The 12,748-nt window shown below is 40.9% G+C and overlaps 1 protein-coding gene across 1 annotated transcript; it reads right to left on the bottom strand.

Annotated features, from left to right (window-relative positions):
• Nucleotides 1-5,175: 5,175 nt before the first annotated feature.
• On the bottom strand, nucleotides 5,176-12,455 carry LOC131901927 (interferon-induced very large GTPase 1-like). Its single transcript, XM_059252973.1, is given in 2 exon segments — nucleotides 5,176-6,610; nucleotides 6,612-12,455. Coding segments are annotated over 2 exon segments (7,254 nt in total). The 3' UTR covers nucleotides 5,176-5,200.
• Nucleotides 12,456-12,748: the final 293 nt, after the last annotated feature.

The raw sequence follows: 12,748 nt of genomic DNA, 5'->3' as shown, positions 1-12,748 counted from the left end.
GAAGGCTGAGTGAGAGAGACACTGCCAGCCGCCACCATGACAAGCCGCATGTGAAGATGCCGGTAAGCCACGAGCCATGTGGCAAGGTATAGATTAATGGAAATGGATTAATTTAAGCTGTAAGAACAGTTAGCAAGAAGCCTGCCACAGCCATACAGTTTGTAACCAATATAAGTCTCTGTGTTTACTTGGTCGGGTCTGAGCGGCTGTGGGACTGGCAGGTGAGAGAGATTTATCCTGACTGTGGGCCAGGCAGGAAAACTCCAGCTACATATAGGTCCTTCACTTGCTTGGTTAGTGTTACCCCAAGGTATTTTATGCCATTTGTGGCTATTGTAAAGGGTGATGTATCTCTGATTTCCTTCTCAGCTTCTTTGTCCATTGTATATAGGAGGGCTACTGATTTTTTTGAGTTGATCTTGTATCCTGCTATGTTGCTGAAGGTGTTTATAAGCTGTATCAGTTCCTTAGTGGAATCTTTGGGGTCACTCAAGTATACTATCATGTCATCTGCAAATAAGGAAAGCTTGACTCCTTTCTTTCCAATTTGTATCCCCTTAATCTCCTTATGTTGTCTTATTGCTCTGGCTAGAACTTCAAGTACTATATTGAATAAGTATGGGGAGAGCGGACAGCCTTGCCTCGTTCCTGATTTTAGTGGAATTGCTTTGAGTTTCTCTCCATTTACTTTGATGTTGGCTGTTGGCTTGCTGTAAATTGCCTTTATTATGTTTAGGTATGTTCCCTGTATTCCTGATTGCTCCAAAACCTTTATCATGAAGAGGTGTTGGATTTTGTCAAATGCCTTTTCTGCATCTAGTGAGATGATCATGTGGTTTTTTTCTTTGAGTTTATTTATATGGTGTATTACATTGACAGACCATCCTTGCATCCCTGGAATGAATCCTACTTGATCATGGTGGATAATTGTTTTGATGTATTCTTGGAGTCTGTTTGCCAGTGTTTTATTGAGTATTTTTGCATCAATGTTCATGAGGGAGATCGGTCTGTAGTTCTCTTTCTTTGTTGTATCCTTGTTTGGTTTAGGAATCAGGGTAATTGTACCCTCATAGAAGGAGTTTGGTAATGTTCCTTCTGTTTCTATTGTGTGGAACAATTTAGAGAGTATTGGTATTAACTCTTCTTTGAAGATCTGGTAGAATTCTGCACTGAAACCATCTGGTCCTGGGCTTTTTTTGGTTGGGAGACTTTTAATGACTGTTCCTATTTCGTTAGGGGTTATTTGACTATTTAAATAGTTTATCTGGTCTTGATTTAACTTAGATATGTGGTACCTATCCAGAAAGTTATCCATTTTTTTTTAGGTTTTCCAGTTTTGTGGAGTAGAGGTTTTTGAAGTACGACCTGACGATTCTCTGGATTTCCTCAATTTCTGTTGTTATGTCCCCCTTTTCATTTCTGATTTTGTTGATTTGGATGCTCTCTCTATGTCTTTTGGTTAGTTTGGATAAGGGCTTGTCTATCTTTTTGATTTTCTCAAAGAACCAACTCTTTGTTTCATTAATTTTTGTATTGTTCTTTTTGTTTCTATTTTATTGATTTCAGCTCTCACTTTGATAATTTCATGGCGTCTATTTTTCCTGGGAAACTTTGCTTCTTCTTGTTCTAGAGCTTTCAGGTGTGCTGTTAAGTCACTAGTATGAGATTTCTCCAACTTATTTATGTGGGCCTTTAGTGCTATGAATTTCCCTCTTAGCACTGCTTTCATAGTGTCCCATAAGTTTGAGTATGTGGTGTTTTCATTTTCGTTGATCTCTCAGAAGGTCCTTAAATTTTGGTTAGATTTGTTTTCCCATCCTCTGATACATATGTGTGTTACCAATGAATTCAATGTGGTTGCTAACTCCTGCTCACTTGGTCCAATCAGCATAATGTCCTCAATAGAGTAGAAAAGATAGATAATCAAAATCCCTTCTAACTAAGTTATGACACAGGACTGGATAGATAATATATTCTTGAGATAAAACTGTAAAGGTATACTGCTGGCCTTGCCAACTGAAACCAAATTGCTTCTGGTGGTCCTTATGTACAAGTACCAAGAAAAAGGTATTTGATAGATCAATAGCTGCATACCATATACCAGGAGATGTGAACTTGATCAAGTAAGGATGCTACATCCAGAAAAACAGCTGCAATTGGAGCTACTACCTGATTCAGTGTATGATAGTCAACTGTCATTCTCTATGATCCCTCTCTCTTCTGTGCTGGCCAGATAGGAAAGTCAGAACATGTAAGAGGCCTATAAGCCCTTGGAAAATCTGAGGTTGCATTTGGCCATACAAATGAGGCAGAAATGGGGATGCAAGCCCCTACTCCCAGAACAGAAAGTGGCTAGCAGAAAACCTGAGCAATGGTAGTGGTGTCAGGGACTGGATCTGGGGGGAAGAGACAGGCAGAGACAAAGGGGATCTATCTGGGAGGGGATCACTCTGAAAAGGCTCTTGCTTCAAGTACTCTCATCATTTTTTCACTGACCCAGTGAGGTTTGGTGCGGGGGTGAGCCCCAAGGGGCTCCCTTCTGGCCCCAAGTGCCTGTGCATGCAGGCACCTGATCTGGGGACAGTGCTAGGTGGGGAGTTTGATTAGGAAGGTACACCTGTCAAACAGTAGTGCAGGTGTGCTAATGTGAGCTCATGTTCCAATTCCTTTTAAACAACTTAAGGAGTTAAAATGCCCCTTTCTTTTGGCCCCAAACACCATTTTCCTGCAAGCTTTGTTAGCCTTACCTCCCAGGAACTGGAAATGGATGAACTAAAGCTTGGCTATCAGGAGGCAGTTAAATGCTAATGCTGTTTGCCAAGCTGCTTTGAGACCCTTTAGAAACCAAGAGAAAGTGATTGGTATATTGGGAAGTTGCACTGGGTGTGGAAAAAGCTTAAGGGCAAATAAAGAACTTGGGTTGTGTTTGAGATGAAAGGGGGAAAACATTGGACTAATAAAAGTCTATCAATAACAAGGCATTGTTGAAAGAGCTCATGGCAGTCTTAAGATGCAGTTTCAAAACAAAAATCAAGAAGAGGGAATTGTACCCTCAATCACCAAATGAAGCTTGATGGCTGACTGAGTGCTTGGTACAGTGTGTGGAACAGAGGAATGCCAGCTCTGATGACACTATAGTTGCTGACAGAACCAATGTTCCCCGTATTGATGTTCCATCCTGCAGTCTGGGGAAAACAGGAGACTAACAGGGCCCCAAGACTGCTGAGAAGAAGTTTGAGACAAAGGTTTTTTTGCTATTTAGTAAAAGCTGAAATGAAACAGAGACCAAAGCCACACCACTTCTGTTTACTAGCAGCAAATTAATGTGTGTCTCCTTTAAGAGGCAGTTCCTGAGTCCTACTAGCTGATCAGAGGCAGCTCAGTTACTATGGCGACCATCCTCAACTGGAAGCAAGGTTCTCGGGAAAGACTGTCATAAAGTGCTGCTGTAGCAGGGAGTGAAGTTTTCAGCAACATTTGTTTGAATTGTGACATTCAGGTGAGCTGCAATGAGTTTGAGTAAAGGGACAGCCCACCCAGCTGGCAACTGTCTGCTGCTGGACTCACTTTCACTGGTTCCAGAATGGCTGGGAAGGCCTGGTAGGAAAGGTGGCTCTGGGGGAGTGGCATCACCCCAAGTGTTACAGCCCCTTTACCGCAGCATGCACTGAATCCCAGGGTTGAGGGAGTTGGTTAAAAAGACTCTAGAGCCACTGATGTATTAGGCTCTGATTTCAAACTGTTAGTGGAACTTTAAGGATGTTATGAAAACTGACTGTGAACTACAAACCTTAGAAATGAGAGTTTTGAGTTCACTAAGAATTTTAACTGTGGTGATTCTTGATTCATATACTCTCTGTCTTTTTGGAAGAAAATGTAAATAGTTCTGTTAAGAGATCTCTTTTAGATGTTTGCTGAAGTTTGCAAAATAGTCCTATAGTGAGTGTGCCTTTGAATGTAAGTTTATAAGAAGTATAAATACATGTAGTAAATATTCATACTAGTTGTAAATATGTATAGTAAAATTTATACTAGAATTATGTTGTTATTAATGAACCATGGTTTGGTGAAGCTAAGGGAGTCTTTAAGTTTCATACAGTTGTGTCTGGAGTTTAGTGATTTATTTGATGCATTTGTATCAAGAGTTTATTGATTTAAAAAAGAGCTTGGCACAGCTAAGGCTGTCATAGATATCTTGGATTCATTCAAAAAAGAAAATTCCATCTTTATCATCCTCTACTCCTTTACTGGGGGTGGGGGGTGGCATCCTAGGGATCACTGTGGTTGTTCCAACTACTTGCAAGCTCTTAGTAGAGACCTGAGTTGGAGAAAAGTGAAGGTCTGTACTCCCGCCTGCCAGAGGCTGGTAGTCAGGGTTGGGCAACGTTCTTTTTGTTAGCTGCCAACCTAAGACAGAATATGCTTGACGGAAGGTGTATCTCCATGACGGGTAAGGCTTGTCTAGCTGAAGAAGACAATCTAAGACAGACATAGTCTATCTGAGGGGTCTGAGGGGTCTGGGTGGCCCTTTATTATTATACTAAGAAGGGGGAGCTATAGAGACCTACAGAGGTTTCCTAGTGAGATCTGAGCTTGCTTTATCCAGCAGTGCTGAATTCATGGTTTTGTCCTGACCAAATCTGGTTTATTTTTTCCAGAACAGAGGCTACTTAAATTGCTCTACTGTGGGATTTTCAATAATCAATGGAGTTTTATATATTGAAAGTCAGCAAGGTTTTTTTCATAAGTAGAGTGGGTGAAAACATCCATTTAAACTAATTTAAGGCAAATTTTAGCATTTCCCCAGATGTATACGTTAGTTGAATTTCCCATTCAGTTGTTCTAAAGGAATATATGGCAGCCAGAAATGCTAGCATCTTCTTCTAATAAGACAACTTTTCCTGAATTACTAAATATTTAAACACATATTAGAAATAATAAAATATGAAATAGGCTCTTGAATGAATTTTGATTTTATTATGCATTCACATATTTAGGACATTATGTTTAAGCACAAGAAATCAAGAGAGAAAAAGTCTTTTTAGAAGTAAATCTTCAAATATTAAAATATTAACTAATTTTTTTTTACTTATTTCATTTATAAGGTAGAATCTTGAAGGTGCTACCTAAATTGATATTAGGCTTCCTAGGTTAATGTGAAATTTGTGAGGCAGTGTTAGTATTCTATTTGTGGCAATTGTTATTTTTTCAAGTCATCAAGTACTTCTTGCTTTGTGATTATGGTCCATGAATCTGGAATAGCTCCTTTATTTGTAAATTTTTTTCCATATTTCTCTTCGAGCTTTAACCTGAAGTGACAGACAAACCATTTCCAATATGGCTGGGTAGATGAATCTGGGGTGATGCTCCAAGTGGCATACTCACCTCCTGCTTCTCGATATTTCTTGTATGGGAATTTTTTGTCATCACTTAACACAAAGAAACAATCACTTGCGACTGAACTAGTACAGCAGTCAATGACAAAGTGGTTTGTTTTGTACCATTTCCATCCCCTGACAGCCTGAGGACGGTGGAATGGCACACTGTGGTCTCCTTCGTGTTGGGGAATGGTGTTGGTACAAATTGCTTTACAAAAAGGACACTGTTTCCAGCAGCCACAGAGATGTTCAGAGAGAAGTTTCTCAACGTCAGGAACCATTTCATCTATGGGTTTACTTGAGCAGTCCTCTTCTACCTTCTTCATTGCAGGATCCAAAGCTGCACTCATGGCTTCTTTGAGAAACTCCATATCCTTTATCTCCTGGTGCTCGATGCTCATCAGGTCTCTTCTTGGAAAGATCAGGTTGCTTCCTAGGTGATCACAGAACAAATCCAACCAGGCAGAAACAGTGCTTCCTTTATCCTTAGCTACTTCTGTGGTCTTATGAATGGCAGTGAGGATGGCATGCTTGATGTCCCCTAAACTTATTGTTAAAAAAGTTTTTACTTTTTCATCTTCTTTTTCTGAACAGTATCTTCTAATGTGGTCACTAATGTAATTTCTGAAGAAGGATTCTGGATGATGAATGTATTGCCAATACTTATCAAAGTTTTCTTCTTCAGCCAGAGAAATGAGAACATGTTTCTCCAGGTTAGCCCTGTTTCCATTGAATGCATGGCAGGTGGCTCTCATATCCCCAGCTACTTTAGTACTCATTTTGCCCCATATAGTGGCAGAGATAGCAGGAGTGAGCTTGAGCCACAGGAAGTCAACAAAGGATGTGATAGAGGTGGCGCCTTGGCAGGAGATCTTAAAACTCATGAAGAAATCATTTTTCTTGCTCTCCAGATAGTTTACAGGATCATTTGCTCTCTTGAATGCTTTGTGAATTTCCTTGAAACTCTTAGATGCTCTTTTGAATAAGCACAAGGATAAGTCAATGGTGTAGTCTCTGGTGAATGTGTAATCTTCCTGAGGAGATACAGATTTCAGTTCTTCTTCTATTATCCACAGGATTTTATGAAAATCACTCTGACTGTAATCACGCTTTTGCTTCCAAATGTTTTTAATTGTTTCATTAAATCTTAAATCAATGTTATTAGTAATTTTATTAATGGATTCTTTATGATAGGATTCTAAACTCCGGGAAAATGCAAGAAATTTTTTTTTTCATTTGGACATGCTTGTCATAATTGATGACAAACATTGCTCCATTCTCTTTTTTAAGTCTTTCTGCAATATTTATTTCCTTTTTGAAATGCCATAGAAAAATGCTTTCAGCATCCCTATCAGTGTCAGGCTCTGTGACATGAGGTACAGTAGAAGACACATTGTAGATCCAACTTGTCCAAACTTGATTAAATTTCTCACGCAACTCTTCATCACTTAATTCTTTGCCCTTCACACTTAAAGCCAACATTCGGCTTTTCTCTAACAATTCATTTTCATATTGTGACTTTTTGTTATGTAGTGTTTCTTGGCTTTTTTTAAGACTGATAAGTTCATTGCCTTTTGTTCTGGTGTCTGAAATAAGAGCATCTTTAAGGATTAGTAGCTTATGCTCAAAATTTGCTTTCCATTGAATCAATGTTTCACTATCTGGGTCTTCTTCAAAATACTTGTCAAAATCTTGCTTGATGGTTTCATATTTGTTTTTAACTGGAGCTTCCAGTGCATTAGTTGTGAGTGTCAAGATTTTCCCATTCTGAATCTGATTGTTCAGCTGATTCTGAAGGTCTAGCACATAACTCCTCAGCTCCCAGGTCCAGTGATTATACATGGTTTCCAGTTTACTCATGGCTATGATCTCTTGTGTGTTCCTGAAACTGAAAATGAAGTTCTCACTGACCAGGGCTTTCCACAAATCTTGAACTCGGAATTTTACATCTGAGATCTTCATGATCTTTCCCCTGGATTCCTGCTGGGCAATCTTAAGAATCCCAGCCTTCAGTTCCTGGACATTATGGCTATATCGAGGATTGGGAGGGGCCATTGGGGGATTGCCATCCCAGAGATGAGCAAAATAGTAGACATGATTATTGACATCAAATTTAATTACATCACTGAAGCGAGTTATGTTGGAGCACTCTTCCTGTTCAGCAGCTAATGCTGTCATTTCATCCAGTCTCTGCTCCAGTCTCCTTCGTCCTTCCATAGTTTGGGATTTTGCTGAAATTTCTCCCACATTCTGATGGACAAAGATGCAACTGGGGGAGATTTTCACTTGTTTCATTCTCAGAAAGGCCTGGACGACAATTTGCAGGATATCCTGCATCTCTGATGGATTCTCTCCAAAAATATTGATCAGAGTCAAGTTTGCAAGGCCAGTGACAAATGTTGCCAACTCATTGTTCCAATTGTGGGATTTGTTGTTGAGCTCTGGAGCCCGAAGTCCTTCTGTGTCTACAACAAGCACAAAATCAAAGCAGAGTTCTTCTGTGAATTTCTCATCTATCTCCAGTAGCTGCATGTAGGCCCCCTTGGTACACCTGCCTGCACTGACTGTGAACTCTAAACCAAAGAGTGCATTCAGTAGAGTGGATTTCCCTGAGCTTTTCAGGCCAAGGACAGAGAGAACAAACAGCCTTTTGTCTCCAATTTTCTCTGAGATCTTGTCAAAAACAGCTGCCACCCACTTTAGAGGCACATAAGAAGCATCCCCATCCATCAGCTCAATGGGAACACCAGCTATTATCAGGTCTGCAGCAATTTGGGGGAGGCAGAGAAAAAGGCTATTTCTAGAGGAGGAAATTTCTTCCAGAGCTTCATAGATCTGGGCAACTTCTCGGAGAAGGTGCTCAGTTCCTAAAGTGCAGTTAAGAATCTCAGTAGAGATGGCTTCTATCTGCTTCTGCCAGAGTGTCAGGGAGCTGCTCTTCTGTTCCTTTTGCTTTTCTGCCTGTAACCACAAAATTTGTTGCTTTACTTGTAAAGTCTCCAAGTGTTCCATGGTTAGATTTTCTAAAACCACACTTAACCAGTATAAGTAGTAGAGTTTGAAGTCATTTTCTGAGTCTTCTTGGAGAATTTTTAGGACAGACTGCATTAAATCATTGAGAGGGAAGGCCTTTTCAAACTGCTGCCTTCGTATTTTTTGCTTTTCTATTTCAATTTCACTCTTGTGTTGTTCAATGCTCCGATGCCCTTTATCTTGTAGGTGATAGAGTTCTTTGTCCTTCTTACACCAACGGTGCCACAGTTGTCCCTGAAGGGGCAGCAGGTTTTCTTTTATCTTAGATAACTTGTATTGCTCCAGCAGTTCCCTATTTCTCTGTGCTTTTTCTTTGGCTTCCTTCAATTCTTTCTGGTCTTCATCAATCATGAATCCTTGCTTTCGAGCGATCTCTGAACAGTCTTCTGTGCTCAGAGCAGTGCCAGAGATTTCTATTAAATGTTGGATGGTAGTCATGAGTTCTTCTGTTAATTCTGCCTCATTTCTATTCCTAATGCCAATTCTCACCCTTCTGCTGGAATTATTAGTCATGAATTTTTCTTTGTCATCAATCAAACAGATCAGAGGTTTTGATGACTGCCACAGGTGTCTGACAAGATTTTGGTTTTCTTTATTGTTATCAGAGGCTGACATGAGAATCACCATGAGAGAAGAGACATCCTGCAGGAAGCTGAGTTGTTGTATATGTTCCTTGGCATCTCCATGAAGATTGGTGAAGGCCACACACTTGTCAAATATGTCCTCACCTTGGCCCCCAGGACAAAACCAGCAGATCTCTACCACTCCCTCCATCAGGAGACAGTGTTTGCTGCTTCCTCTGCAGTGTCTGTGAAAAAACACATCATGTTTATGTCTACTGAGGAGAGAGTTCATAAGCTGAGATTTGGAAGCAGAAAGACCACTTCCAACTCTAAAGAAAGACACAATGGGGGTAGAGACACGGCACATCTGCTGTCTCTTGTGACTGTAGCTTTTGTCCTGTTGTGATTGACTTGCCTCTTGCCAACTTCTCCTAATTTGTCTGAGAGACCAGAGAGAGAACTCAATCTGAGAAGTGTTGGGACTTGGCACCACAAGGGGGATTGCAAATTGACAAATGGAAAGTTTGGACAGAATATACTGCCTGGCAAGATCATCTGCACAGTGAAAAATGGCCATCTGGATGTCCATTGGGTGAATGTGGGGCTGGGACTCAGTGACCAAAGAAGTAGTGTCTTCATCCCTGCCATCGAACAACTCTTCATATGGATCAACAATTTCCTGGTTGGAGGGACCTGCAGAATCTTGTGTTTCTGCCTTTTCAGCCTCTTTGAAGACCAGATGTCTGAACCCACAATCTAGCATCAGTAGCTTTTGTAGGAAATAAAAGGGAAGTTCCTGTTCAGATCTTGGCTGTGTATTGTATACAGAAGTCTTATAGATCTGATGAAAGTCAGCTCTGCTCATCCTTTTTGGGTAGTGATGTTCTAGACCTAGACGCTGGAGTAAGTCTAGGAAAGGTCCTTTTTCTATCCCCTCTTTTTCATTGTTTTCATTATTTTTTTGTTCATAAGTTTCTTTCTTTTTACTCAGGAGACTTTGCAACTGTTTTTTCACCTCATCCATCTGCAAAGAAGAGCTGGTGTCTTCATAGTTCCCATCAATGAGTAATCTCAAATTTTTCTCTAGATTCTCCCAATCATGACCTGTTTCAAATTTTGTGAGGACATGTACAACTTTAATAGACAATAAGTGCTGTATGTGCTGTCTTGTTAATGTCAAGCGCTGTGCTTTTTCTTTTGGAGAAATGGCTGAGACTCCAACTGTGGTTGTCAGAGTTTTGAGCACCAGGAATGCCTGTGCCCTGTCAGTGCAGATAGTTTTGAGCTCCTGATATCTGTGTTGAACAATCTGTATTTCATCCAGGAGGAAGTTTAACTCAGCACACCCAAGGAGTGGCTGGAAAACATTTCTTTCCAGCTGATAGCCTGCACCAGCTGCAATGGAGAGTAGCAGCAGCTGCATGTCTGGCTGCTCTGTTTCTTTGAGATAGTTCAAGAAGGCATCAAGAACTGTGGTGACATCATGTGTAGCCTTTCTTTGAGCCTCTTCCACTGTTTCTGGTGACTCAGATTTGATGTGTGCTTCTGTGAGAGTTTTTTGGATTTCTTTTAAATTTTTAAAGAATTCAGACAATTCAGTGATTTTGACTTGCTGTTCTTCTGAATCTTCCTGGTAGATCCACTGCATGATTGAACTTGCCTGAGGAAAGTTTTTCACTTTGTAAACATGAGGTTCTAGAAGGCTGCAGAACTGAGATTTAATAAACTGAGTTTTTTTAGTAGAAGAGTTTTTGCAAAAGTTGACAGTTCTTGTGAGAAAATTCTGTAGATGCCAATTTGTGAGGCATGTATTAATCCAAACATCATAACCTTTTGTTTTGTGAGCCAGTGCTTGCATGAAACCCATCAGGTTCTTAAGCTGTTCTTCATGGTCAGAGACCTTCCAAGATTTCACATCATCCAGGAAATGTTCTGCTTCCTTTATGGAGCTCAGCAACTCTTCTCCAGCCTGGATTTGGGCAGCAAGGCCAGTTAGAGCAGAGTAGTTGTCTGCCAGGCAATTAGCCACCAGAAAGGGATCCTTAAAATTGCTTCTGTGGTTAGATAGGATGATGTCCCAAATGGGCACTAGCTGAAGTTCTCGGTCAATGACAGACCAGGTTTTGTTGCTGGCAAGAAGGCCAGTTGTCCACTGAACAATTCCATTTGCTTCTGGTGGTCCACCTATCTGGGCCACAGACAATTGGACTTTAATTTGGAGCTGTGGATTAGTTGAACTATTGTAGGATCTTACTGAATGTGATTCTGATATTGTATTACCTCCACCAACTTTAATCCCAAACCCACTGTAGCTCCCACTTATGTAACTCTCCAAGGCCTCTGCTGTCTGCTGCTTCACACAATCTAGCTGGTCACTCTCAAAACCTTCTGAAACAGCCTTCCAGCAGTATATTCCCCCAAGGTGCAGAGGGCCTTGATTAGCATGAGAGCCAAATCTGTTGAAGAAGTTTTCAGTCCTGTTCCTCACTTCAAGGAATCTGTCTGGTCCATCAGTGTGTTCCAGCTCTTCTTCAATGATTTTCAGTTCCTTAAGAGCAGCAGTGGAGAGCTGGAGCTGATCATTGCGAAAGTGGATGGAGGCTAGTGGGTTGTAGCTGAACATTGATGAGCAGAAATAAGGGTGCTTAGAATGTGATTGGTGAGCATCTTCAGATTTTGAATGCTTGACTTTATCCATCCCACCTTCTAAATGAAATCCCCAGCCTCCACCCTTGGCTGACAGTGTTAACCTGAAACCGAACTTTTGTACAGTTTCAGTGAATAGGGATTCTTCTGTAGAAGACGTGAATTCTTTTGTTTCCATCCGTTTTCCTTGCTCAGATCCAGAGAGGAAGAATTCCTTGGGGACCTTTAGTAGCTCTTCTCTCCTTATTACTAGGTCCTTTTGGTGGCAAGTCTTATAAATTCCCTGCAGGGCCAGCCCATCAGATGTGAATCTTAGCAGGTCTCTATCTGAGAAGTTTTGACTATTTGCCAGTGTCTGTTCCTTTTGACTAAGGTGTCTCTCCATTGTTCCAGTGACATCTTTCAGGGGCACCTCAGGCCCTGGCCAGCACTTTTCAGGGATCTCCATTGCTTGTCTCAGCTCTGCTTCTTTCCTCCTCACTGCCTCTTCCTGTCTGTTCTTCCCTTCTGACTGCAATGCCTGTCCTGCCTGCCTCTGCCTGTTCCTTATCATCTCCCCTGGAGTCTCCTGGAACTCTGCAACACTCTTTGGCTGTGAGAGGTCAAGCAGCTTCTCCAGAGCCTTTTTCTCCCATGTGTGTTGTGTCTGGGACTTGAGCTTCTGGAGATCTCTTTCTTCTAAGTGCTGTAAGGCCTGGGTACAGTTCACACCCAGGTCTTCCTGAAGTTTAGGCAGCCAGTAGTCAACAGACAACCCCACTTCTGTCAGCATCTCCTGGAGATCTTGCTGTCTTCTAGGCTGAGGATCATCAGTGGTGCACTTTGTTGTTGCCATGGCTCTGTGAGGAACAGATACATTTTTAGTCTGTGTCTCAGTTGTAAGAAAACTTCTACACATGATCCAATTTGTGAGTGTTCTAAGGAGGCAAGTCTTCAAGGTTTTCATGCCTTCATCTAATTCTCTGATATGTATTTCTTTAATGTCTTTGACATATTTTTTGTTTACTGAAAATAATTTGTGTTTATAGTTGTTGATATGGACTTCAATGTAATAGACTGATTTTTGGCATTTCCTCCTACATTTACTCAACATCAAACCAGTAAGGTAATGCCTGGAATTTTAAAATA

The sequence above is a fragment of the Peromyscus eremicus genome, unplaced genomic scaffold (genome assembly GCF_949786415.1).
Source record: "Peromyscus eremicus unplaced genomic scaffold, PerEre_H2_v1 PerEre#2#unplaced_690, whole genome shotgun sequence".
In the NCBI taxonomy this organism is placed as follows: domain Eukaryota; kingdom Metazoa; phylum Chordata; class Mammalia; order Rodentia; family Cricetidae; genus Peromyscus; species Peromyscus eremicus.
Note: the sequence above shows the minus strand (reverse complement) of the source record. Positions and strands in the feature narration are given on the sequence as shown.